The sequence below is a fragment of the Stegostoma tigrinum genome, chromosome 2 (assembly GCF_030684315.1).
Source record: "Stegostoma tigrinum isolate sSteTig4 chromosome 2, sSteTig4.hap1, whole genome shotgun sequence".
Lineage (NCBI taxonomy): Eukaryota > Metazoa > Chordata > Chondrichthyes > Orectolobiformes > Stegostomatidae > Stegostoma > Stegostoma tigrinum.
In genome coordinates, this window is record NC_081355.1 from 70096836 (window position 1) to 70121462 (window position 24627).

A 24627-nucleotide genomic window follows, 5' to 3' on the forward strand; every position below is an offset into this window, starting at 1 on the left:
TAGGGAGGCAGAGACGGGCTGGGCTGGTTTTGGGATGCGGTGGGGGAAGGGGAGATTTTGAAGCTGGTGAAGTCCACATTGTTACCATTGGGCTGCAGCGTTCCTAAGCGGAATATGAGTTGCTGTTCCTGCAACCTTCGGGTGGCATCATTCTGGCACTGCAGGAGGCACATGATGGACACGTCATCTAAAGAATGGGAGGGGGGAGTTGAAATGGTTCGCAACTGGGAGGTGCAGTTGTTTATTGCGAGCCAAGCAGAGATGTTCTGCAAAGTGGTCCCCAAGCCTCTGCTTGGTTTCCCCAATGTAGAGGGAGCCACACCGGGTACAATGGATACAGTATACCATATTGGCAGATGTGCAGGTGAACCTCTGCTTAATATGGAAAGTCATCTTAGGGCCTGTGATAGGAGTGAGGGAGGAGGTGTGCGGACAAGTGTAGCACTTCCTGCGGTTGCAGGGGAAGGTACCGAGTGTGGTGGGGTTGGAGGGCAGTGTGGCGCGAACAAGGGAGTCACGGAGTCTCCAACACATCCCTCACCTTCCTGGACCTCTCAGTCTCCATCTCAGGCAACCAGCTTGTAACTGATGTCCATTTCAAGCCCACCAACTCCCACAGCTACCTAGAATACACCTCCTCCCACCCACCCTCCTGCAAAAATTCCATCCCCTATTCCCAATTCCTCCACCTCCGCCGATTCTGCTCCCACGATGGGGCATTCCACTCCCGCACATCCCAGATGTCCAAGTTCTTCCAGGACCGCAACTTTCCCCCCACAGTGGTCGAGAATGCCCTTGACCGCGTCTCCCGCATTTCCCGCAACACATCCCTTACACCCCGCCCCCGCCACAACCGCCCAAAGAGGATCCCCCTCGTTCTCACACACCACCCCACCAACCTCCGGATACAACGCATCATCCTCCAACACTTCCGCCATCTACAATCCGACCCCACCACCCAAGACATTTTTCCATCCCCACCCTTGTCTGCTTTCCAGAGAGATGACTAGAACCCAATATGTCTGTTCACAAGGGCTATATCGGTACAAGAATCCAGGAGAGGGAGGCAGTGGACTTGCTCGTTGGATAGCAGTTTCTTTAGCACCAACCTTGTTGGAGTTACAGATTTTAAGTCGCACAAATACAGAAATATCAGAGCCATGTTTAGAGGGGAAGAACATCAATGTCATTTTTGCATAGCTAAATCAAATCCCTGAACAGTGTGGCAAAAAGCAAGCAAGAGAGCTGACAGAAAACTGTACAATTGTAACATTCATGAAAACAGAAAAAGTTTCAACACCCCTCCCCCCACTGCATCACAAAACCATCTCAGCTCGTCCCCTCCCGCCACTGCATCCCAAAACCAGCCCAGCCCGTCTCTGCTTCCCTAACCTGTTCTTCCTCTCACCCATCCCTTCCTCCCACCTCAAGCCGCACCTCCATTTCCTACCTACCACCTCATCCCGCCTCCTTGACCTGTCCATCTTCCCTGGACTGACCAATCCCCTCCCTACCTCCTCACCACCTATCTTGTTTTCTCTCCATCTTCGGTCCGCCTCCCCCTCTCTCCCTATTTATTCCAGTTCCCTCTCCCCAACCCCCTCTCTGATGAAGGGTCTCGGCCCGAAACGTCAGCTTTTGTGCTCCTGAGATGCTGCTTGGCCTGCTGTGTTCATCCAGCCTCACATTTTGTTATCCATCATTGTGGAAGCAGGTTGTACCTGACCTGTCTGACTTCGCTGACCATTGCCCTATCTTCCTTCCTTTGATGTCATCCTGGCACATCTGAGGACCATCCTCTTTCTTCTTAGAAGTTTCTTCTCTCTTCTGCATCTCCTCCTCAGTTAATACATTCACCTTTCAGTCCCTGAGATGATGGAGGAGACATGACAATGATGATGCAGGGCACCCTGTCAGAAGTTTACTGTACTGTCCCACCCAACTGGTCCAGACATCGGAAGCTTATCTCCAAGAAAGCTATTTTCAATTATACAATGATCCTGATCAAAGCGCAATTGATTTTTGGATCAATGTGGTGAGCTTTCGAATTTGCTCTCACTACAATGACTTGCAGGCTTTGCTTGTAACCCACAATATCCGCACCTCCATTCTTCCATTCCCCCACTGGATCCCAATGACCCTTCACCTTCTCCTAATTTTTTTGAGGCTCTGTGTGTTATCGTCCTGTTCCCATTTAAAGCTACAGCCCACAATATTGGGATCCCAATGCCCTGCTGGCCCTTTGCTCTCCTCATATTGAAGCCAGAATGAATATGACTTGCCTTGAGCCCAGTCCCCTCTCCCAACCTACCTGCTCCCACTCTGCCATCTTCAACCTTCACATCATTACTAGCCTCCATAACTGTCACCAATTCCTTAACTCGCGAGTACCATCCGGCCAATTTCAGGATTAAGCTGTTTCAAATTTGAGGACACCATAGACTGATCTTAAAATGCCCTCTGGATGTAGCTGATCCATCCTCCCGGATGACCCCAGCCTGTCCCTTGGAATGAATTTGCAAGGCATCCCTGACTGAATGATTAGCAAGGCCTGGATTGATTCTGCTCAAGTTCCAGGACCAATCTGAGCCAATCCTCTGATTGAATTGTGCCAATCCTCAGATGTGTATTGGACCTCCTGCCTGACCATTGCCCAGGATTGACTGAAAGGATTGTCCCAACTGACTTAAGACCACCCTCACCTCATTAATCACGACTCACTTTTCCCTTTCAAAATACCTGAACTCTTCATGTACATTAACTGTGTTTGCCTTGTAAACTGCTGGCACATACACCACCTTCCATACTGATTCCTGCAGATTGGAAGATAAAAAATGTCCCCCCCACTATTTAAGGTGGGAGTCAGAGAAAAACAGGGAACTACACACCTGTTAGACTTACATCAGCAGTTGGGAAAACCATAAAATCTGTCATAAAGGTTGCAGTAATCAGACATTTGGATAAGAACATGATTGGACTTAGCATGGATTTGCTAATGGGAAATCCTGTTTGGCAAAATTATTGGAGATTTTTGAAGGCACTGCCAACAAAATTGATAAAGAAGAGCTGATGGACGTAGTTTACTTATATTTTCATAGGCTGTTTGATGATGTCCCCCACGGGGGACTGGGTGGAAAGATTACACCCGGAGGGAGTGCAACAAAGGTTCACTAAACTCGCCCATGGGATGGTGGGACAGTCCTATGAACAGAGACTGGGCAAAATGGGCCTGAACTCTTTAGAATTCTAAAGGATATGATCTCATTGAAACTTACAAAATATTTAAAAGAAATGGATGGGGGAGATGCGGATAAGATGTTTTCCTAGCTTGTGCAGTCTAAGATCATGGGACACAATTTATAAATGAGGGGAATGCCACTTGAGTCTGAGATGAGGAGAAATTTTTTTCTACTCAAAGGATTGTGAGCCTTTAGACTGTCTACTGCAGATGGTTGTGGATGTTCAGGTTTTGAGTATACTTAAGGTAGAGATTGATAGATTTCTGACTACCAGTAGTGTTGAAAGACTTGGGGGCAGAGTAAGCTAAAGTCAATGAACTATTTGATCAGAGATAGTAAGAACTGCCGATGCTAGAGAATCTGAGTTAACAAGGTGTAGAGCTGGATGAGCACAGCAGGCCAAGCAGCATCAGAGGAGCACCAAGGCTGACGTTTCGGGCCTAGACCCTTCTTCAGAAATGCTGCCTTGCCCTCTGCACTGAAAAGGTGCTTTCTGCCACAATCTGCTTGCCTTGCCTTCTGCGCTAAAGTGCCATTCAGATGCAAACACTGCTGCCTAACCCTGTCTGATGAACTGACATCTGGGAAGTAGAAGTCATTGAGTTACTGTATCCAGGTGGGTGGAGCAACTGAACAGGGTCACACCTTGGTTTGATTGCCCTGGTGGGCCTACTGAGTTGCAGAGGCTGCAACAAAACTGAAGGCGATGAGAAGTTTTTGATAGAAGCAGCTAATCTGCTCAGCTGGGCTGAAGATCAAAATCACCATATAGAGGGAGGCTTCTACACCACTTTCGACACCACTAAGTATCTTGAATGATTAAGATGTTAGTTGAGAGGAGGAAGTAAATTCTGGCAAGTTGTATAATTGATGAGATGTCAATACATGTTCGAGGCTTTTTTTTTAAGATTAGATTCCCTACAGTGTGGGGCTGAAGGGCCTGTTTCCACAAGTCCACACCGCCCTTTGCAGCATCCCACCCAGACCCATCCCCCTATAGCCCACACACCCCTGAACACTACGGGCAATTTAGCATGGCCGATCCACCTAGCCTGCACATCTTTGGACTGTGGGAGGAAACTGGAGCACCCGGAGGAAACCCACGCAGACACGGGGAAAATGTGCAAACTCCGCACAGACAGTTGCCCGAGGCTGGAATTGAACCCAGGTCCCTGGTGCTGTGAGGCTGCAGTGCTCACCACTGAGCCACTGTGCCGTCCTAAACAACAGCTGATCTCAAGAAATTCATCTGACCATCTAAGGAAGGAGGGCTGATCGGGGAAGTTTATCGCCACAGCAGGAAGCTAATTTATTTGAACTCTTGCCCAATTAATGCATTACAGATTGTACGATACAAGTGCATCAGCGTAACACAACAGAGTGCAGGATACCAAAGTGTGAAGCTGGATGAAGGCAGCATCTGAGGAGCACAAAAACAGACGTTTTGGGCCTAGACCCTTCATCAGAGAAGGTTAGGGTTAGGGTTAGGGTTAGGGTTATACAATGTTACAGCTGCTGAGAAGGTGCAGAAGAATCAACATTAACACTGAAGAGGCCGATTCAAAAGTCTGATAACAGCAAGGAATAATCTTCTCTTGAATCTGCTTGTACATGTATACAAACTTTATTTCTTCTGCCCCACTGAAGAGGGTGGAAGAAAGTGTAACCAGGGCAGGAGAAGTCTTTGATTTTGTTGGGAACAAAAACAGAAGTTGATAGAAAAGCTCTGCAGGTCTGACAGCACCTCTGAAGAAAAGCAATCAGAGTTAATGTTTCCGGTCCAGTGACATTCGCTCAGAGCTGATGGTAGCTGGGAAAACGTCAGTATATATGCAGAAAATAGGGAGGGGGATTGGATAGGGAGTAAACGAGAGGATAAAGGACAGAGCTCAAAGATAGAGAAGAGTAGTTGGATAGACAAGGGAGGTGATAACAATCTGGCAGGAGGGTGAATAGTTGTTAATGGGGACTGTTAGTGACTAACAATAGGAAGTGTGTAATGGCAGGCTGTGATGTGTGGAGTAGGGGCGAGGATTTGGGAGAGTTTAGGCCCTAAAATTATTGAACTCGACAATGAGCCCAGAGGGCTTCAGGGTCCCCAAGCGGAAAATGAGGTGCTGTTCTTCCAGCCTACACTGAGCTTCGCTGGAACACTGCAGCAGGCCAGAAGCAGAATATTTGGCCAGGGAATAGAATTGTGTGTTAAAGTGACAGGTGACTGGAAGCCTTCATTTCTCCTGTTGCTTTCCATGGAGCGGGAAGTATAGATGAAGTCAATGGATGGAAGGCTGCTTTGTGTGATGGACTGGGCTGTGTTCACAATTCTCTGTAGTTTCTTGGGAACTGCAGATGCTGGAGAAGCCAAGATAACAAAGTATGAAGTTGGATGAACACAGCAGGCCAAGCAGCATCTCAGGAGCACAAAAGCTGACGTTTCGGGCCTAGACCCTTCATCAGAGAGGGGGATGGGGAGAGGATTCTGAAATAATTAGGAAGAGAGGGGGAAGCGGACCGAAGATGGATACAGGAGAAGATAGGTGGAGAGGAGAGGAGAGTGTAGGTGGGGAGGTAGGGAGGGAGGGGATAGGTCAGTCAGGGGAGGACAGACAGGTCAAGGAGGTGGGATGAGGTTAGTAGGTGGGAAATGGAGGTGCAGCTTGAGGTGGGAGGAGGGGATAGGTGAGAGGACGAACAGGTTAGGGGGGCGGGGACGAGCGCGGCTGGTTTTGGGATGCAGTGGGGGGGGGGGGGGGGAAGGGAGATTTTGAAGCTTGTGAAATCTACATTGATACCATTGGGCTGCAGGGTTCCCAAGTGGAATATGAGTTGCTGTTCCTGCAACCTGCGGGTGGCATCATCATCCACTCTTTGTTACCTCTGTAGTTTCTTGCAGTCTTGGAAAGACCATTTGTCATACCACATTGTGCTGCACACAGCTATGAAGCTTTCTGTGGCACGTTTAACAAAAAAAATTGTAAGAGTCTTTGTGGACCTGCTGCATTTCCTTAGCCCCTTAAGGATCTAAAGTCCCTGGTACTGACCCATAACCATTTGCTGCAAAAGAAATTATTTTCCTCATGTCGTTGCTAGTTCTTTTTCCAACCACCTTAAGTTAGTGTGCTCTGTTACTTGAGCTTTCACCCAGTAGGAACAGGTTCCCGTTCTATGCGCTCTGACCACACCACTCATGATTATAAACATCATTATAAGATCCTGTCTCAACTCTTTCTCTAAATATTTATAAATATTTAGAGAAATAAATATAGCTTGTTCAGTCCCTCATCTTTGGAAGCACTTTTGTCAATCTTTTCTGCTCACACTCTAAAGACTTCACATCTTCCTAAAGTCAGTGCACAGAATAGTTGAGCCAAACCAGTGATCTAAAGGCTCATCAAAACCCTCTTGCTTGGTACACTTCACATCTTTTCGATCCTTGAATTAATTGCATTCATTGAGAGATGCACCATGAATAATTCAGAACCTGCAAGAGTTTGACAAAGAGGTTGTACGTATTTTTACAGATGTAATATTTACTAAAAGCATTACAGCACAGCAACAGGCCCTTTGGCCAGCCAAGCCCGCACCACCACATTTTGCCCTTCCATATTAAAACTGTCTTCACTTACAGGACCTGTATCCCTCTGTTCCCTTCCTTTTCATGTATTTGTCGAGGTGCTTCTTGAATGCAGCTGTTCTATCTGCTTCGATCACCTCCGCTAGCAACGCGTTCCAGACGCTCACCATCCTTTATGTGAAAAACTTGCCTCGTACCTCTCTTTTAAACCTCCTCCCACATATCTTGAACCTGTGTCACCTAGTAATTGGCCCCTCCATCCTGGGAAAAAGCCTCATACTTTCCACTCTATCCATGCCATTCACAATCTTATAAACTTCTATTAGGTCGACCACTCAACCTCCTGCAATCCAGTGAAAACAAACCTAGTCTGTCTGAACTTTCTTCAAAGATAAATATTAGGATAAATATTATCCTAGTCAGTCAATCATCTTTACCTACATACACACACACGCATGCACAAACGCGCACACACACCTTAAGCCAGGATACAAGTCAAATAAAGAAAAATAGAAATTTTGAAATAGTGGACATTACTGCTTCTGTCACAATTATCCACCACCGGCTTGATGTAAAAGCAAACTTCAATTTAAACATTTGAAAAATATATCTCACACTCACATTTATGCAAAGAAAATTATAGTGCAGGCCTGAGGAGATGGTCTGAATACAGTGGCTCCCTTTATTCTCTGACCAGTTCAGGATATCTACCTGTTGGCAAGGGAAAACAAAAAGAAATCATTAAACTGTGAGTCACTAAAAATATCAAACAGTAGCATAATCAGGCAGCTCAAGGTATTGATTATACTTAAAACAGTAGTATTTGAAAAACAGTATATTGAATGCTGGACAAAATGTAGTTCACTATAGAAAAGTTCTGCAACAATCTCGTGACAAACTTTTTGAAAATAAGTTTTCATATTTTGGGAGCCATTGTACATACTATTTCCATTAAAAAAATACTTATTTTGAAAAAAAATAATCACAAATGCCTGATCTTCTGTCTAAAATCTCAATCAATAATTTTCCCATAAGAGGCTGGGAGAAACTTAGAAGATAGGAGCAAAAGGAGGCTATTCAGCCCCTTGAGCCTGCTCCGCCATTCATCACAATCATGGAGGATTATCCATAGCCTGATCCTGCTTTGTCCCCATAACCTTTGATCCCATTCGCCCCAAGTGTTATACCTAGCCACCTCTTAAATATAATGTTTTGGCATCAACTACTTCCTGTGGTAATGAATTCAACCTGCTCATAACCCTTTGGGTGAACAATGGTCTCCTCGTTTCCATCCTAAATTGTCTAGCCTGAATCCTCAGTCTGCACTAACTTACTTAGATAGATTAGATACCCCTGCATTGCGAAGGAGTCTAGGTAAGCCCAGGCTCAGGGTGTCTCAGTGAGGGAGCTGACAGGGTTCGAATGTCTGAATTCAAGAAGGCAAGGTACAAATAGAGGGTGGGGATAACCTTCAGGTTGTGTGGCTTCGAGGAGACCAGAGGACCCAAGGGAGATTTTCTCTCTACATGCCCAATTCCAGCCAACGCAGCTGAAACTGTTGACCTCCCATGTGACTTGAGGCTTCCTCTATCTTATGCAAAATACCAACCTGGTGGATAATGGCCCATTAACAAGTCACTGAAGGAACTCAAAAGGCCAAGGTAGGGTGGACTGCCTGATGGTTATCCCCACCTTTGGTAAAAACCACGGACAGCTCCAGGGTGTGTGGATGATGACCAAATGATCTTCGTGTGCCTCCAAGCTTCCAAACTCACTAGCAATTCACTGGATTGTAAAAACCACCTGAACAGTGTGCTACATTTTCGATCTTCACTACACTGACAATTATAGGTTATATTTGGCAATATTAATTCCATATCAAACATACAGCACAGGAAGTTTTACCCAGTTTCCGGTACTTCGGTATACAATGGAAAGACTGCCTTAAGAGTCTTACCCCATTGAACAAAGAATAGTACAGCACAGGAACAGGCCATTCAGCCCACCCACACACAATGCCTTTCGAAAGTAAAAACTTTTTGTCTGTACTTAGTCTGTATCCCTGTATTCCCTGCCTATTCATTTATCTGTCAAGATTCCTCTGAAGTGTTGCTGTCGTATCTGTTTCTACCACCACCTTTGGCAGTGCTTTCAGGGCACCTGCCAATCTCTGTAAAACTAAACTTGCCTCTGAAATCTCTTCTTAAATTTTCCCCTTTTACCTTAAACCTAATGTCCCTTGGGAATAGACATTTTCACATTGGGGAAAAGGCTGCAACTATCCATCCCTCTCATAATTTTGCCCCTCATCCGCCGACATTCGAGGAAAACAAACTAAGCTTATCCAATCTCTCGTCAAAGCTAATACCCTCCAAACCAGGCAGCATCCTGGTCAACCATTTCTGAACCCTCTCCAAACCACTACATCCTTCTCGGTACTGTGGCAACCAGAATTGTGTGCATTATTCCAAATGTGGCCTAACACTAGTTCTATACAACTGCAACATTACTTGCTAATTTTTATCCAATGAAACATGCCACACACCACCTTATCCACTTGTGTTGCTAATTTCAGGGGACTGTGGACCTGTACACCTAGTTCCATCTGTATGTTAATGCTTCTAAGGGTTCGGCCAGTTGATGTATACTTGCCTCCTGCTTTAGACCTCCCAAAATGGGTCACCTCATATTTGTCCGGAGTAAACTGCATCTGCTGGTTTTCTGCCAAATCTCCAGCCAATCTATACCCTGCTGTATCTTTTGGAAATTCTTGTCAGTATCTGCAGCTCCCACAGTCTTTGTGTCATCCATAAAGCTACTAAGTAAACTACCTACATTTGTCTCCAAATCATGTATATTTATTACAAACAACAGAGGTGCCAGTACTCATCCCTGTGCAACACCACCGATCACAGATCTCATGTCAGAAAAACACCCTTCCTCTGCTACTCTCTATCTTCAATGACTAAGCCAGATCTGTATCCAGCTTAACAACTCACCATAGATCTCATGTGACTTTATCTTTTGTACTGGCCTTCCATGAAGGACCTTGTCATAGGTTTTGCTAAAGTCCGTGTAGACAACATCCATCACCGTACTCTCAATCATCTGCGTCACTGGTTCAAAAAACACAACGGCGTTTGAGAGATACGACCTTCCCCGCACAAAGGCAATTTGCCTATTGCTAATAAGAAGTAATTGGTGTACATATACTTTCTGGACAAGAACTATTTAGGTAAGAGCTTTTTTATCATAAAAGCTGTAGTGTAATTCTGTATCACCACTGTTTCAAACATTTTCCCAAACGTACCATCTGTAGTGATCAAGCGTAAGCAATTAACTTGACCACAAAATTGCTGAAAGCCAACTTCATAAGGCAATTCATTGAGCCTCCTTTGCAATTACTTGTAATTATAATCAAATGTATTCGTCCTAACTTAGATAAACAGAAAGGAGGCTAACAGCAATGTCTCCAGTGTGTTCAGCAGGACACTGACTCAACACAACCTTTGCCACTTAGTTTAATCTAGTAATTTAGGTTAACATGTACAAAATTTAAAAAAAAGACTTTTATCACTTCTTTATAAAATGCAAAAAAGTTGCATTCTTTGATATTAATACTCTTTTGAATGAATGTACTGTCAGTGTAGCATTTTCTGCTCCAATTAAATGGTACATTTATAATAACATAACACCAGCAGAACACGACAAGCCAATGCCTGACATAATATCAATCATGAGCATACCTACATCAACTTGTATTTGTATAATTCCTTTTGATGTAATTAAATGAAGTGGAGAGGCTAGGCTTGGATTGACTCGAGTTCAGAAGAGTAACAGACAAGTCAATTGAAATGTGTAAGGTACTGAGGGGTCTTTACAGGATGGATGTGAAAGGATGTTCCAAGGTGACTGTTTAAAATAAGGAATCATCCATTTAAGGCAGAAATGAAGAAAATATTTGCTCAAAGATCTTTAGAATTGTCTTCTTCAAGAGGTCATGGAAGCAGAGTCTTTGGATTTTTTTAAGACAGAAGAACATAGATTATTGCTAAGTGGGTGAAAGATTATTGAGGGCAGATGGGAATGTGAAGTCAAGGTTAAGATTTCACTAAATAGCAAGCAGGCTCAAAAGACCATCAGGCGAACTCCTGCAATTCCTCTAGTTCAAACGTTTGTACGTTTTTAGACACTTGACAGAACCATTCGTACAGTTGTAGAGTTATACAGGAAGGAAACAGGCCCTTCAGTCAAATCATTCCACATCAACCATAATCACAAACTGAAATAGCCCCACCTACCTACACTTGGCTCATATCCCTCCATACATTTCCTAATCACGTACTTAGCCAAATATCTTATAAACTCTGTAATTGTACCCATTTCCACCACTTTCTCCTGAAGTTTACACCACACACAAGCCAATCTCTATGTAAAAACACTGCCCCTCATGTCTTTTTTTTTAATCTTTCTCCTCTCACTTTAAGAATATGACACTAGTCTTGAAATTTCCAACCCTGGGGAAAAGAAACCTCCCATTCACATTATCTACACCCTGTATAATTTTACATATCTCTAGAAGGTCAACCTTCAACATCCTACACTCCAGAGAATAATGTCTCAGCTTAATCAGCCTCTCCTTATAACTCCAACCCTCCTTTGCCAGCAACATCCTGGTAAATCTCTTCTCAACCCTCTCCAGCTTTATAATATCCTTCATATAACAGAACAATCAGAACTGAACACAGTACACAAGAAGAGGCCTCACCAATGGCCTGTAAAACATCAACATAACATCCCAATCCCCAGACTCAAAGCAATAAAGGCAAGCGCGCTAAATGGTTTCTTATTTACACTAGCTAGATGTGACGCAAACTTAAAAGGATTATGTACCTGGATCTCTGTGCTATACAATACTACTCAACGTCTTACTTTTAATTATAAAAATCCTGTTCCATTCCACCTGCTGAGTTATTCAAACAAGTGACAAAAACACTGCCAGAAGAAGTCTTTAAACGGACCTTAAAGGAAGAAAGCAAAGTAGAGCAGCCAGCAGTGAATTCCAGAGCTTCTGACCAAGACAGCTGAAGTTATGGCCACTGTTAAGAGAAATAAAGACTACTTGGAAAAGGTGAAAAATCATTATTTTCATGCTGTGTGTAGCACATTCCTGAGTGCAAAGTGCTTATTACTCACAACTGTAAAAAGTAACAGCTGCTTTCTTTCCTTCCAAATTCATCTAGTCATTGGCTAGCGACCTGAATTCCACAGGTTCATTTGAGTTTCCCCCACTCTCATCAATGCAAATGGCAGTGTAACTAGCTGGCCCAACATTGTTTGTTTTTAATTAACCTGATATCACACTGTTTAGTAGAGCACAACTGGAGCACTGAAAGGGCTGCTCCTTTCACTGAGCTCCTCTCATTGACCAGCAAAAATAAAGAATTTTATCTGTAAACAGAAGAAGATACCTGGCTCGGAGGAATGAATTAATTGCTTTTTGAGTGATGAGCAATCTGCTTCAAGGAGCCTGATCACTCAACACAATCTCATTGGCAGATCTATTAGCACAACAAACAGGACAATCAAATAAAGTAGCTTCTAATTTATATGTGTATAAATCATGTCTCAATTTGGAAATAGATTATCTAAAACACATGAACAGACAAATTTGTTTGTAGTAATTAAAGTGATTTAAAAGAGCATCAAAACATTTTAACTTAAATTTTATGCAAGTAACTTTATGTTCTGTTTCATTTATCAAGGGTTACCCAGAAAATAATATTTGTGCTCTCAATAATTTAGGTTAACGTTTAAATTAAAGTCTATGGAATCATAGGGATGGTAAGTTAATGCTCTTAAGTCACACAGAGGGTAAAGGAAAGGCAGTGAAAATTGAAAGAGAGGCCAGTTTGATGGAGAAGAAACACAGGTAGCTTCTGATGTCTCCTTGCAGTTACAAAGTCTCTCCTGCTCTTTCTCATTTGTCCTGTATGGTTGGATAATGGCTGCTCAGGTGAGGTATCAGAATGCAGAGACCATGTATGGAATCTTACTTCAAGAAATAGGGTGGAACTGGTGAAGGAATGAAATAAAATATTCTGTCTGATGTTATCAAAACCTATGCCTAAATTTGTTTGCTGACCTACACGATCAACTCACATCATTTCCTTAGTTTTGTTAAAGTCAAAAAATAACAATCAATTTTCATTGCAATGCAGCAGGCTGACTGAGGTGTATTTGTTGTTTTATTTCCATTGAATTGTATTCAGCAAAATAAGTAATATCATCACTGGGGATTAAATACCCTTTATCAATCAACATCAACAGCAAATACATCTAGTCAGGTACAATGTGGTGCTCATGCAGAGAAAAGTTGTATCCCATACCAAACAGTAAATAGATAATTTTATCAATGATCGCACCAGTCACATCTCTGACCTTAATAAAATCAAAGACCTGAGACCCTGGAAGTCTGAGATTGTTGGAGAAACTCAGCTGCACCTGTGAAGAAAGAAACAAAGCTAATTTTTCAAGTCTGACATGACAATTCTTCATTACAGAAGAAGGAGAATTATCTAGGACTCAAAATTTCTCTCTCTATCGAAGATGCCAGGCCTGCTATTTTTTTTTCTTTCCAAAGAGAGACAACTGCATCTAGTAGTTGATTATTTTGTTGATGCCCTTCCTGCCTAATAGTCAATGTGTTAAAAGTATCATAGGGATACATCCAGCATCAAAATATATAGGATTCTTAGGAGACTTGATAGAGCAGATGCAAAACGATTATTCCCTCTTTTGGGAGATGGACAAAATCTCAGAATACAGCATCACTCAATACAGATGAGGAGGAATTTCTTTTTTTCACAGGGTTGTGAATCTGTGGAATTCTCTATCACAAAGGACTGCAGGGGCTGTATCATTAAATATATTCAAGGCTGAGACAGGCATATTTTAATCAGTCAGGGAATCACGCGTTATGGGGAAAAGGCAGGAAAGTGGAGTTGAGGGTGATCAGATCAGCCATGATCTAATTGAAGGGCTGCGTAGACTAATGGACTGAATGGATAATTTCTGCTCCAATAGCTTTCGGTCTTAGTACCTTATTCATCTTTGTAAATACAGAAATTAAGATTGCCAGTGAATTCATCTTCAGCTGTCATCACATGTATGTCTATCCTGTCGCTGATCAATATGTTCAAATATTTTTCCCATCATCAGCCACTGGGCATCAAACAGAAAAAATAACTCGGCTACAATTTCTTTTTGCCTTTCTAGCTCAAGAGTATTGACCCCTACCTAGAGTACAAAAGGCATGGATACCTAACTGGTACATAAACTGTGTGCTATTAACACAAAAAGAATGACAGAGCAAAATTAATGTTAAAATTGATATTAAAAATTAAGTTGAAACACAAACAGCTCTTAAAACACGTGAAAATCACCCTAATAGATTTCATGGGGCCCCTCTCAACTATGCTCAGTATTTTTGCCTTCAAGTGTTTTGTCCTATTAAAACTAAAAAATGTACTATTACTCCATATAAAATGTTACCAAAGCAATCGCAAATCATATAGCTTACAGTTTGTTGAATAATGGAGGCTCTGGGGTGAATTTGTCAGACATGCCTAAAGTCCCAGACTAATTTGAAGACAAGTACATACATGGGTGATGCAGTCAGTCAAGCACACACCATCCCTAGAACCAATTAGGGAGCCTCCCTACATGCCTGTAATTCATTACCTGACCATCCATTGTTTTTTTTCTGACATTTGCGCAATCTCACTTTGATCTATGCATATGTGAGCAGGATTTGAGTCAGGGCTGTGAGGCACTGTGTAATTACACAAGTAGACTATAGAAAGGAAGCCCGGAGGAGACAACAGTTCTGTCAAAGCTTAACAGTAAAGTCTTTAAAGAGGTGAGTACAATTTGGTTCCACTTAGATTTTTTTTGCCAGACACTGACTGTATCAACTGGAGATTTCAAAATGATTTAATGGAAGATTAATGGAAGAATGTAAGTGTGAACTGGAGATTTATTTGAATTTAAAAATAAGGTACAAGTCACAAGAAAATCTTAAGTGTTAACTTCACAGAGCTGTCCAATTGGTTTTGATCTTGAATAAATACTTTTTCCTGGGCACACCAAAGGGCATTCAAGACACCGTAGTGCCAATGGCTCCTGCTACTCAGAATGATTTTAAGTATAATGACTATATTTTGAACTAAAAAAATGTAAAGAATATCGTCTGTTACCTGTAAATATGTTATTCCTGGCAGTCGTTACATAATTTCATTCATTTTTCACTTCTATTCAACTTAATCTTCAAAAGGAAACCAAATGCCTTTAGTAGAGTTCACATAATTACAGTGTATGTATATATGCTGGCTCTGAACTCATATTATCAATAATGTGGACAGTTCATTTTACTGCTCAAAAATTGCAAGAGGGTTACACATAATTAGGTGCAGTCATCTAAGTGAATCACTATATCAGTCTTAAATTTACTTATGGAAGCTGGGACCTACTGCACCAACTTTATCAGCATACACAGCATTGCAAATTTCTGATGTTGGCAAATCATTGCTAAAACTGCAGAGCCTGGAGTGCCCATCAGCTCTTCTTAATCTCCTGCTGTAACTTGGATGAGGGATCAACAGAAGCCTTGCAGAAACCACTCTCTACAATCAGGCTTGTGGTAAGAAATTGTGAAATCATCAGAGGAATTCTCAACCATGAAACTCCACTCTCATGGGGACAGACCTTGACATCCAATCAAAAATGCACTTAAATAAGGAAAGTATTTAAATGACTTGGAGCTCCTTCAGAGTGACAGCTGCTGCTCACAATGATCACAAATCTTTTTACAGATGTATCATCTTGATAAGTGCTTCCTTTTTATATGGTTAAATGGAACTGTGTGTATTTATAGGATTGTGATGCACCAAGTCATTACGGCTCCAATCTGTCTCAACTTTCATTTAAGCCTGAATTCAATGAGAATAATTAAACATTGGGACAGTTATAAACCAAGTTGCCAACAGACTTTCACCACGGCATAAAGGTCTGATGTATCCCTATGATACTTTTAACACATTGACTATTAGGCAGGAAGGGCATCAACAAAATAATCAACTACTAGATACAGATTCAATTATGTGAGTAAATGCATTCCAAAACGCTGATCTGCAGACAGTTATGCCAGAACAGCCTGAGAGAATTAATCTTGTATCTGCTTTTGTACACATTTTCTCAAATAGAGATGGCATGCAATTTGCAAAACAAACTGAATTTATCTATACATGATTCTAAATACGGGCTCCTCTGCTTTGTTAGCAAACAAACTTATTTTCTATCAAACAACTTTTCAATTTAGGAATGATTTAAATTAAGCTGCTGATACAGGATGAAAATGAGTTATTTAAACTTCTAGACAAAAATTAAGCTTCAACTTATTGGAAAGTTTGGTGGCTAGATGGAATGGCCAGAAAAGTGAGCAGGGATCACAATGTCCAATTATCCCACAACATTTTAATGCAACAGCAACAGCATGTCAATAATTTCAGCATCGAGTGAATTATAACAAAGCTGTTTTGTAGCTGGACTTATCAGCAATACATTAATACTGGTGAGTGGTTAGCAACAATTGAAGTTAGCCTGCACCTTGTAAACGAGAGGTGTAATGTAGCTGGGAATTCATCTTTGTCGCTGGGTGCATCGTTTATTTAGTTTTTTGTGGTACAGTAGTAGCATCCCCACCTTTGAGCAGGAGGCCCAGGTTCACATACCAGCTGATCTAAAAGTGTATAATAAAATACCTGAACAGAATATAGAATAGTACGGCATAGGAACAGGGTCTTTGGCCAATCACATCTGTGCCAACAATGATGACATTCTAAACCAATCCCGTCTGCCTGCTCATTGCCTGTATCCACCTATTCCCTGCCTCTTCGTGTGTCTGTCCAAATGCCTCCTAAACATTGCTATTGCATCTTTGTGGTTGATTAGTAAATATGTTTTGTAGTTGGGAGTTGTCTATGAAGTGAATCTGGCCAGTAAAATATTGAAGAATGGTACAACATGTGAAAGACTGGGATCCAATCTTTATGCACGCTGCATGGAATGTCTTGATGGAAGGACTCCAGTCTACAGTGAGGGCCCTTCAGAAATATGTCCAGAAGTCATTGGGAGCAGGTAGTTGTGAAGAGCAGTGTCAGAATCAAACCCTGAAGATCTGGTTGCAGCGCTGCAAGAAGTTCAATGACTTCCCATGACTGGTTAATTTCAGTAAATGTATCTCAAAAAGGCACATACCAGCAACTGCACCACTAGGTTCAGAAATTGCTCAATTCACAACACCCTCATCACTCACCCACCATAAACTTCTATCAATCAGGGCTTGTCATGGCATTCATGTGCTTCACCTCACCCTCACACACAGAGCATGGCTGCGAGCTTCACACTCACATATCACAGCTAACACACGTTGCTAGCCATTGAACCACCACAACCACGTTGCACAACACCCATTGACACATTTCTCAGAATCTTGCAAATCAAGGCAGAAGTGAAAGCAGAAGCTTACACAAGGGGACAGACAAACCTGTACGTCCTAATCCCCTTGCTGGAAATGGTGTTGGCATTAAGATGCCCATTGTTCAGGTTGTGCTCATACGTATCTTCTCCTCATCCCACAAACTCTCATGTTTACAAGCTGCAGGTGATGTAAGCAAGCCATCTCTGACTCTCTCCCACCTCAGCCCACAACCATACATGTTTATCTTTCCCTATCTAAGACTCAAGAAATATAACCTGACGGGGCAGTGATGATAAAAGCATGCCATCTTTGAATTTCACGCTGCAAGCACCAGCGTAGATACTAACACAACACATATATGAGGTTAGAATAAAGGCTGAGTCTGCACACAGTGAGATATTTGACATGAGTGGGCTGGAGTTAAGGGTAACATAGATGGCAGCTAGCCTGAGGACAAGATTGTATGCAAGATCAGCTACAGTGGACATTGATCAGACAGCCTGCAGCAGATGTCTCACAGAAATATACAAAGGAATGTTTGTTGGTCTTGGGGTTTCAGTTACCATAAGACTGAGGAGCACAAGTCAGTCATGCGGCCCATCAAGTCAGCTCTGCCATTCAATAAAAATAATAGCTGACCCAATAGTACTCAAATCTAATTTTCTGCCTTCTCTTCATTTGCCTACTGATTAAAATTTTGTCTATTTCAACCTTGAATATACTTAATATCCCAGAATGAACAGTGCTCTGCTGTAAGGAATACAAGTACCACAATTTTTACTCAGAGAAAAAACATCCTCATTAACTATGTATTATATAGGCAATCCCTTGTTCTGAGATTAGGTTTTCTGGTCTTCACCCACAGAGGACTCACTCTACCAAGCTCCTTCAGAATATTTTCACTATTTCAATAAGATCGCCTCTTAATCTCTTCAATAAGCACAAGCCCAACCTCAGAGGAAATCTCTCGACAAGTAGGATCTGCCTAGTGAACCTTCTCTAGCTGCCTCCAATACCAGCATATCTTTCCTTCGATAAGGGGGGGCTAAACAGTAATCCAAGTGTGAGACAACAAGGTGTAGAGCTGGATGAACACAGCAGGCCAAGCAGCATCATAGGATCAGGAAAGCTGAGGTTTCGGGCCTAGATCCTTCTTCAGAAATTGGCCTGCTGTGTTCATCCACCTCTACACCTTGTTGTCTCGGATTCTTCAGCATCTGCAGTTCCTACTAACTCTGAAGTAATCCAAGTGTGGTCTAACAACTACTTTTAATGGTTTTAGTACAATCTACCTATTTTAATATTTAATTCCCGTTGAAATAAAGGCCAAAGCCAACTTACCTTCTATATTACCTAATGAACCTCTATGCCTGCTTTTTTGAGATTCATGTACAAGGACCCCTGGAAATCCCTCTCTGCTGTAGCTTTCTGCACTTCTCCTCCATTTATGTAATCCTCAGGCTCCTCTAGTCTTCCTGTCAAAGTACAAAACCTCACATTTTCCCAAATTATATTCCATTTTTTTTTGCCAGCTCATGTATCCTGTCTTGTCTTCCTGAGTCATCCTCTCTACTAGCCTTCTTAGTTATTTTTGTATTATCAGCAAACTTGGCAATAGTACATTCACTTTCCTCACTGATGTCATTGTAATGTAATGTAGATAATTGTGGCACTACACTGTCCCCTGAATCAATCCACTGGTTACAGGCTTCCATCCTGAAAATGCCTCTTATCCCACCTTCCATTAGTTAGCTAATCCTTAAATCAAGCCATTTAGGTGTGAAATAAAGGAGTACATTTTCATCCAAAGAGCTGTAGAAATCTTATTCAAAAAAATTCATCCAAAAATTAAGGGTACTGTGTCAAGACCAAATTTTCCAAGACTAAGATTGATACATCTTTGTTAGGCAAGTACATCAGAATATATTAAAATATATTTTGATATATGAATATATCAATGGCAGATAAATTGTTCCCAGCAAAAGGCACACCATAATCTAATCAAATGTGGAAATAGGCCCAAGGAATGGAATAACCTACAAAAACACACGCAAAAGAAGTGAAGGGAAGCAAATAACACTTGTTCTTTTTGCAATGTGACTACGCATTTGCTAAAAAAGAAAATAGTATATTTTCATAGATTCTTTTAGAACATAGATTAGTATTTCCAAATGTCCCTGATTAGTCATGGCCAATTTTCACACTGCTTCCCTGACATGAATGGGTGATTAATATGGCAGTTCCATGCTTCCCTGTCTATCACCAAGCTGTGCCTGTGACATTTTCATTCTACAAGTAAGTGACAAAGAACATTTTCATACTTTTTCCTCTTCAGTCTCAATGGCTTGAAATTTTCTCTCCCTCTCACTCAAAAGCGGCAAGATACCATTGTGAGTTTTTGTTCCATGAGGCACTTACGTTGGATGGTGCATCAATAGCAACATAGCAGCCACAGGTGCCAACACATAACATGGCAATAGTTCTATTTCAGGAAACAGGACAAAGTCATGGTTGGAGCAAAGTATCAAGACCCCACACTTTGAATTTGCAGCAATGTGGCACTTAGTCCAAGCTTTTATAAGTGACCAGTCAACAAAAGCAACAAAATCATCAAAGAGTTATAGCTATCAACAAAGAAGCTAAATACATTGGAGATAATGGGAACTGCAGATGCTGGAGACTCCAAGATAATAAAATGTGAGGCTGGATGAACACAGCAGGCCAAGCAGCATCCCAGGAGCACAAAAGCTGACGTTTCGGGCCTAGACCCTTCATCAGAGAGGGGGATGGGGGGAGGGAACTGGAATAAATAGGGAGAGAGGGGGAGGCGGACCGAAGATGGAGAGCAAAGAAGATAGGTGGAGAGGGTGTAGGTGGGGAGGTAGGGAGGGGATAGGTCAGTCCAGGGAAGACGGACAGGTCAAGGAGGTGGGATGAGGTTAGTAGGTAGCTGGGGGTGCGGCTGGGGGTGGGAGGAAGGGATGGGTGAGAGGAAGAACCGGTTAGGGAGGCAGAGACAGGTTGGACTGGTTTTGGGATGCAGTGGGTGGGGGGGAAGAGCTGGGCTGGTTGTGTGGTGCAGTGGGGGGAGGGGATGAACTGGGCTGGTTTAGGGATGCAGTGGGGGAAGGGGAGATTTTGAAACTGGTGAAGTCCACATTGATACCATATGGCTGCAGGGTTCCCAGGCGGAATATGAGTTGCTGTTCCTGCAACCTTCGGGTGGCATCATTGTGGCAGTGCAGGAGGCCCATGATGGACATGTCATCAAGAGAATGGGAGGGGGAGTGGAAATGGTTTGCGACTGGGAGGTGCAGTTGTTTGTTGCGGACTGAGCGGAGGTGTTCTGCAAAGCGGTCCCCAAGCCTCCGCTTGGTTTCCCCAATGTAGAGAAAGCCGCACCGGGTACAGTGGATGCAGTATACCACATTGGCAGATGTGCAGGTGAACCTCTGCTTAATGTGGAATGTCATCTTGGGGCCTGGGATGGGGGTGAGGGAGGAGGTGTGGGGACAAGTGTAGCATTTCCTGCGGTTGCAGGGGAAGGTGCCGGGTGTGGTGGGGTTGGAGGGCAGTGTGGAGCGAACAAGGGAGTCACGGAGAGAGTGGTCTCTCCGGAAAGCAGACAGGGGTGGGGATGGAAAAATGTCTTGGGTGGTGGGGTCGGATTGTAAATGGCGGAAGTGTCGGAGGATAATGCGTTGTATCCGGAGGTTGGTAGGGTGGTGTGTGAGAACGAGGGGGATCCTCTTGGGGCGGTTGTGGCGGGGGCGGGGTGTGAGGGATGTGTCGCGGGAAATGCGGGAGACGCGGTCAAGGGCGTTCTCAATCACCGTGGGGGGGAAGTTGCGGTCCTTAAAGAACTTGGACATCTGGGATGTGCGGGAGTGGAATGTCTTATCGTGGGAGCAGATGCGGCGGAGGCGGAGGAATTGGGAATAGGGGATGGAGTTTTTGCAGGAGGGTGGGTGGGAGGAGGTGTATTCTAGGTAGCTGTGGGAGTCGGTGGGCTTGAAATGGACATCAGTTACAAGCTGGTTGCCTGAGATGGAGACTGAGAGGTCCAGGAAGGTGAGGGATGTGCTGGAGATGGCCCAGGTGAACTGAAGGTTGGGGTGGAAGGTGTTGGTGAAGTGGATGAACTGTTCGAGCTCCTCTGGGGAGCAAGAGGCGGCGCCGATACAGTCATCAATGTACCGGAGGAAGAGGTGGGGTTTGGGGCCTGTGTAGGTGCGGAAGATGGACTGTTCCACGTAACCTACAAAGAGGCAGGCATAGCTGGGGCCCATGCGGGTGCCCATGGCCACCCCCTTAGTCTGTAGGAAGTGGGAGGAGTCAAAAGAGAAGTTGTTGAGTGTGAGGACGAGTTCCGCTAGGCGGATGAGAGTGTCGGTGGAGGGGGCCTGGTCGGGCCTGCGGGACAGGAAGAAGCGGAGGGCCTTGAGGCCATCTCCATGCGGAATGCAGGTGTACAGGGACTGGACGTCCATGGTGAATATGAGGTGTTGGGGGCCAGGGAATTGGAAGTCCTGGAGGAGGTGGAGGGCGTGGGTGGTGTCACGGACATAGGTGGGGAGTTCCTGGACCAAAGGGGAGAAAATGGAGTCCAGATAGGTGGAGATGAGTTCGGTGGGGCAGGAACAGGCTGAGACGATGGGTCGACCAGGGCAGGCAGGTTTGTGGATTTTGGGAAGGAGATAGAAACGGGCTGTGCGGGGTTGGGGAACAATGAGGTTGGAGGCTGTGGGTGGGAGGTCCCCTGAGGTGATGAGGTCATGAATGGTGTTGGAGATGATGGTTTGGTGCTCGGGTGTGGGGTCATGATCAAGGGAGCGGTAGGAGGTGGTGTCGGAGAGTTGGCGTCTGGCCTCGGCGATGTTGGCGTCTGGCCTCGAGCTAAATACATTGGCTTGCTTCTATTATTATTTAGCAGTGTTTCTGACTGGGAAAAGTCTTGCTTTCATGCACCATTGTATTTCCGTTATGGTGTAGCTATATATGACTATGCACGTACACAATGGCTTGCACATGTAGAATATGCTGAGATTTGGTAGTTCGTGGTGTGACTGTGAAGGGATCAGCGGGACTCAGTGATGCTGTTCCACACTGTGACAGGTAATTCACTATGGACACACCACCACATGTTTCACAACTAATTAACTTGACTAACCTCCACCAGCTTTCGTAAGGCCTCTTGAAGCAAACAGCCCAATCGGTCTGGTTCTTCTTGCATTCCAGTTAAGATACAGACACTCTTAGAAAGACTTTCTACAGGGAGAAAGAAATATTAATTTAAGATTTTTCACTTTCTCAATGAAACATACTGATGCTCCTCAATTAAAATAACATTTCCACTTCATTTTTTTTCTCAAATGCCCCAATACTATAAAGGGCACATAAGCCAAACACCTACTCCCAAACCTGAAGGCAGTATTTCACGCCATTGAACAGCTGTACAGTTGTCCACATTCCTCTGGTACCTCATCCTTGTAGCCATGTGTGAATGGTGCCATGGAAATATGAGACTCCACTCCCTATGCTGGAACTTGTATTATCTCTGTGTAAATTGGTCAATCTAACAGGGCTGCAAACTTTGTCACACCCACTGATGTTGGAATCTGGCGTTATTAATGACATGAATGAACTTGGCTTTTGCCTGCAATACATGTAATCAAACTGGGAAGTCAAGGGTGAAGCCAGAATGTGAGATGTCTTAATAAACTATGAAGTGTCAAAGAGCCCTTTTCTAACTGAGCACTGGAATTGGTAGCATTATTAGTTCAGGGGTACTCCATCATTTGCTGCACTTTTTTTTATTTCCAGTACCAATCAAAAATAGATGTATAAGTAGTCATAAACCATGAAGTCAAATGTGCTACACACTTTCCATATGATAAGCACTCTTTAATTCCAGTGAAAATAAATAAGTATAGAAAATATGACAAAGGCAAAAGGTCAATCAGCATTTGTAAAAAAAGTTCACTATTTCAACAAGGCCCTTCGCCAATAACCCATTTTTTAGATTTCAAATACAGACAGACCTATTTCTATTCTTTACTTAAAACAGCTAAAATGAACTGTTTTTTTTTTAATATTGTTATGATACTGTGGCTTTAAGAGGTATAGTTTGAACTGTTTCTTTTTTGTGTGAAGACTGGTTGAGACAGAGGTGCCAAGCATCCAGTCCCAAGCAAATAAAGTTTGTGAGGCCTTGTGTTGTCTTTTTTGAAGTTGGAACACTAGAAGCAGCATTAAGGGGTCGGGTCAAGTTCCCACAGAACCAGGATTTTAGTTAACTTGTAATAGCTGCTGAAGTTTGGAAGCTACTATTCTTCTCTCCCTGCTACAGCAAAACTCGAGTTCTTGTTCTCTCAGAATTTTCTCTTGATGTTCTTTCCTTCTGAATTGGAGAAATGTGGCATGTGGGACATTCTATTTTACTGAATTTTCCTCTGCCAAGGGTGTGTTTATGGAAACAGTTGCTGTTTAGCAGTTAAATAATCTGTTATTTTGTTAAGTTTTCCAACAGTGTTAAGTTACTCTAATGTTTCTTTTTTTCTCTCTTTATATTTTAACTACAGTGTAAGAATAAAGGGTGTTTTGCTTCAAGCCTGTTAGTTTGACCAATCAAATTGCATCTGAAACAAAACACCTTACACTTGCCTTTTAAAAATAAGAAAATGTTGGGAGTCTCGGCTATCTACTTAATATATTGAGGGGTTTTGATCTGGGCCATAACAATATTATTTTGTTTCCTACATAAGAGCTGGTAAATATTTTCATTCCTAAAAAGCACCTCCTTAGAGAGTTGCTCCCCATTTGCTCAACATGGAGCTGAACGCTAACTTGTCCTCCATTCCAGGGCAGCATCTCACTTCTGCAAAGCATACCTGTGTCAATAAGATCATTTTGTACAACAGCAATCAAAACCAGAAGCTCATGTTGAAATAAGTGAAAAGCCTTGCAGTCTCCTCTGTTTCTCCCTGCTTCTGGAATTACTCCAAACAAAACCTTAAAGTTGAAGATTTCAGAAGCTTCCAACTCATTTAAGCATAGTTGTCATATCGGAAACGCTGGCAGATTAAATAGAAAAGGTAAAGTCACTGCTGTCCCAGAAGACCAAAGGGCTGCTCTCTTATTAGAGATAGACAACATTAGAGAGAGTAATGAGTTTAATTAGTGGGTCACTCCACCTCAGACATTGGGTGGCGCTGAGAGTCAGGGCTTTCATAGTAAACCACAGTGTGTACTGTACAAAATTAAAACCCTACTCA

The 24627-nt window shown here is 43.0% G+C and overlaps 1 protein-coding gene across 4 annotated transcripts in view; it reads right to left on the bottom strand.

The window, feature by feature from the left end:
- The window catches only part of crppa (CDP-L-ribitol pyrophosphorylase A), a 262350-nt gene that overhangs the window by 152962 nt on the left and 84761 nt on the right, over positions 1-24627 (bottom strand). For all 4 annotated transcript variants that reach the window (XR_009443129.1, XM_048559491.2, XM_048559486.2 and 1 more), the window contains exons 6-7: positions 22524-22621; positions 7435-7524 (exon numbers count right to left, since the gene is read on the bottom strand). Coding sequence is in view for 3 of the 4 variants with exons in the window: in XM_048559491.2 (XP_048415448.2) it covers positions 7435-7524; positions 22524-22621 (188 nt within the window). In the remaining variant the exon portion in view is untranslated. The remainder of the gene's footprint in view (positions 1-7434; positions 7525-22523; positions 22622-24627) is intronic.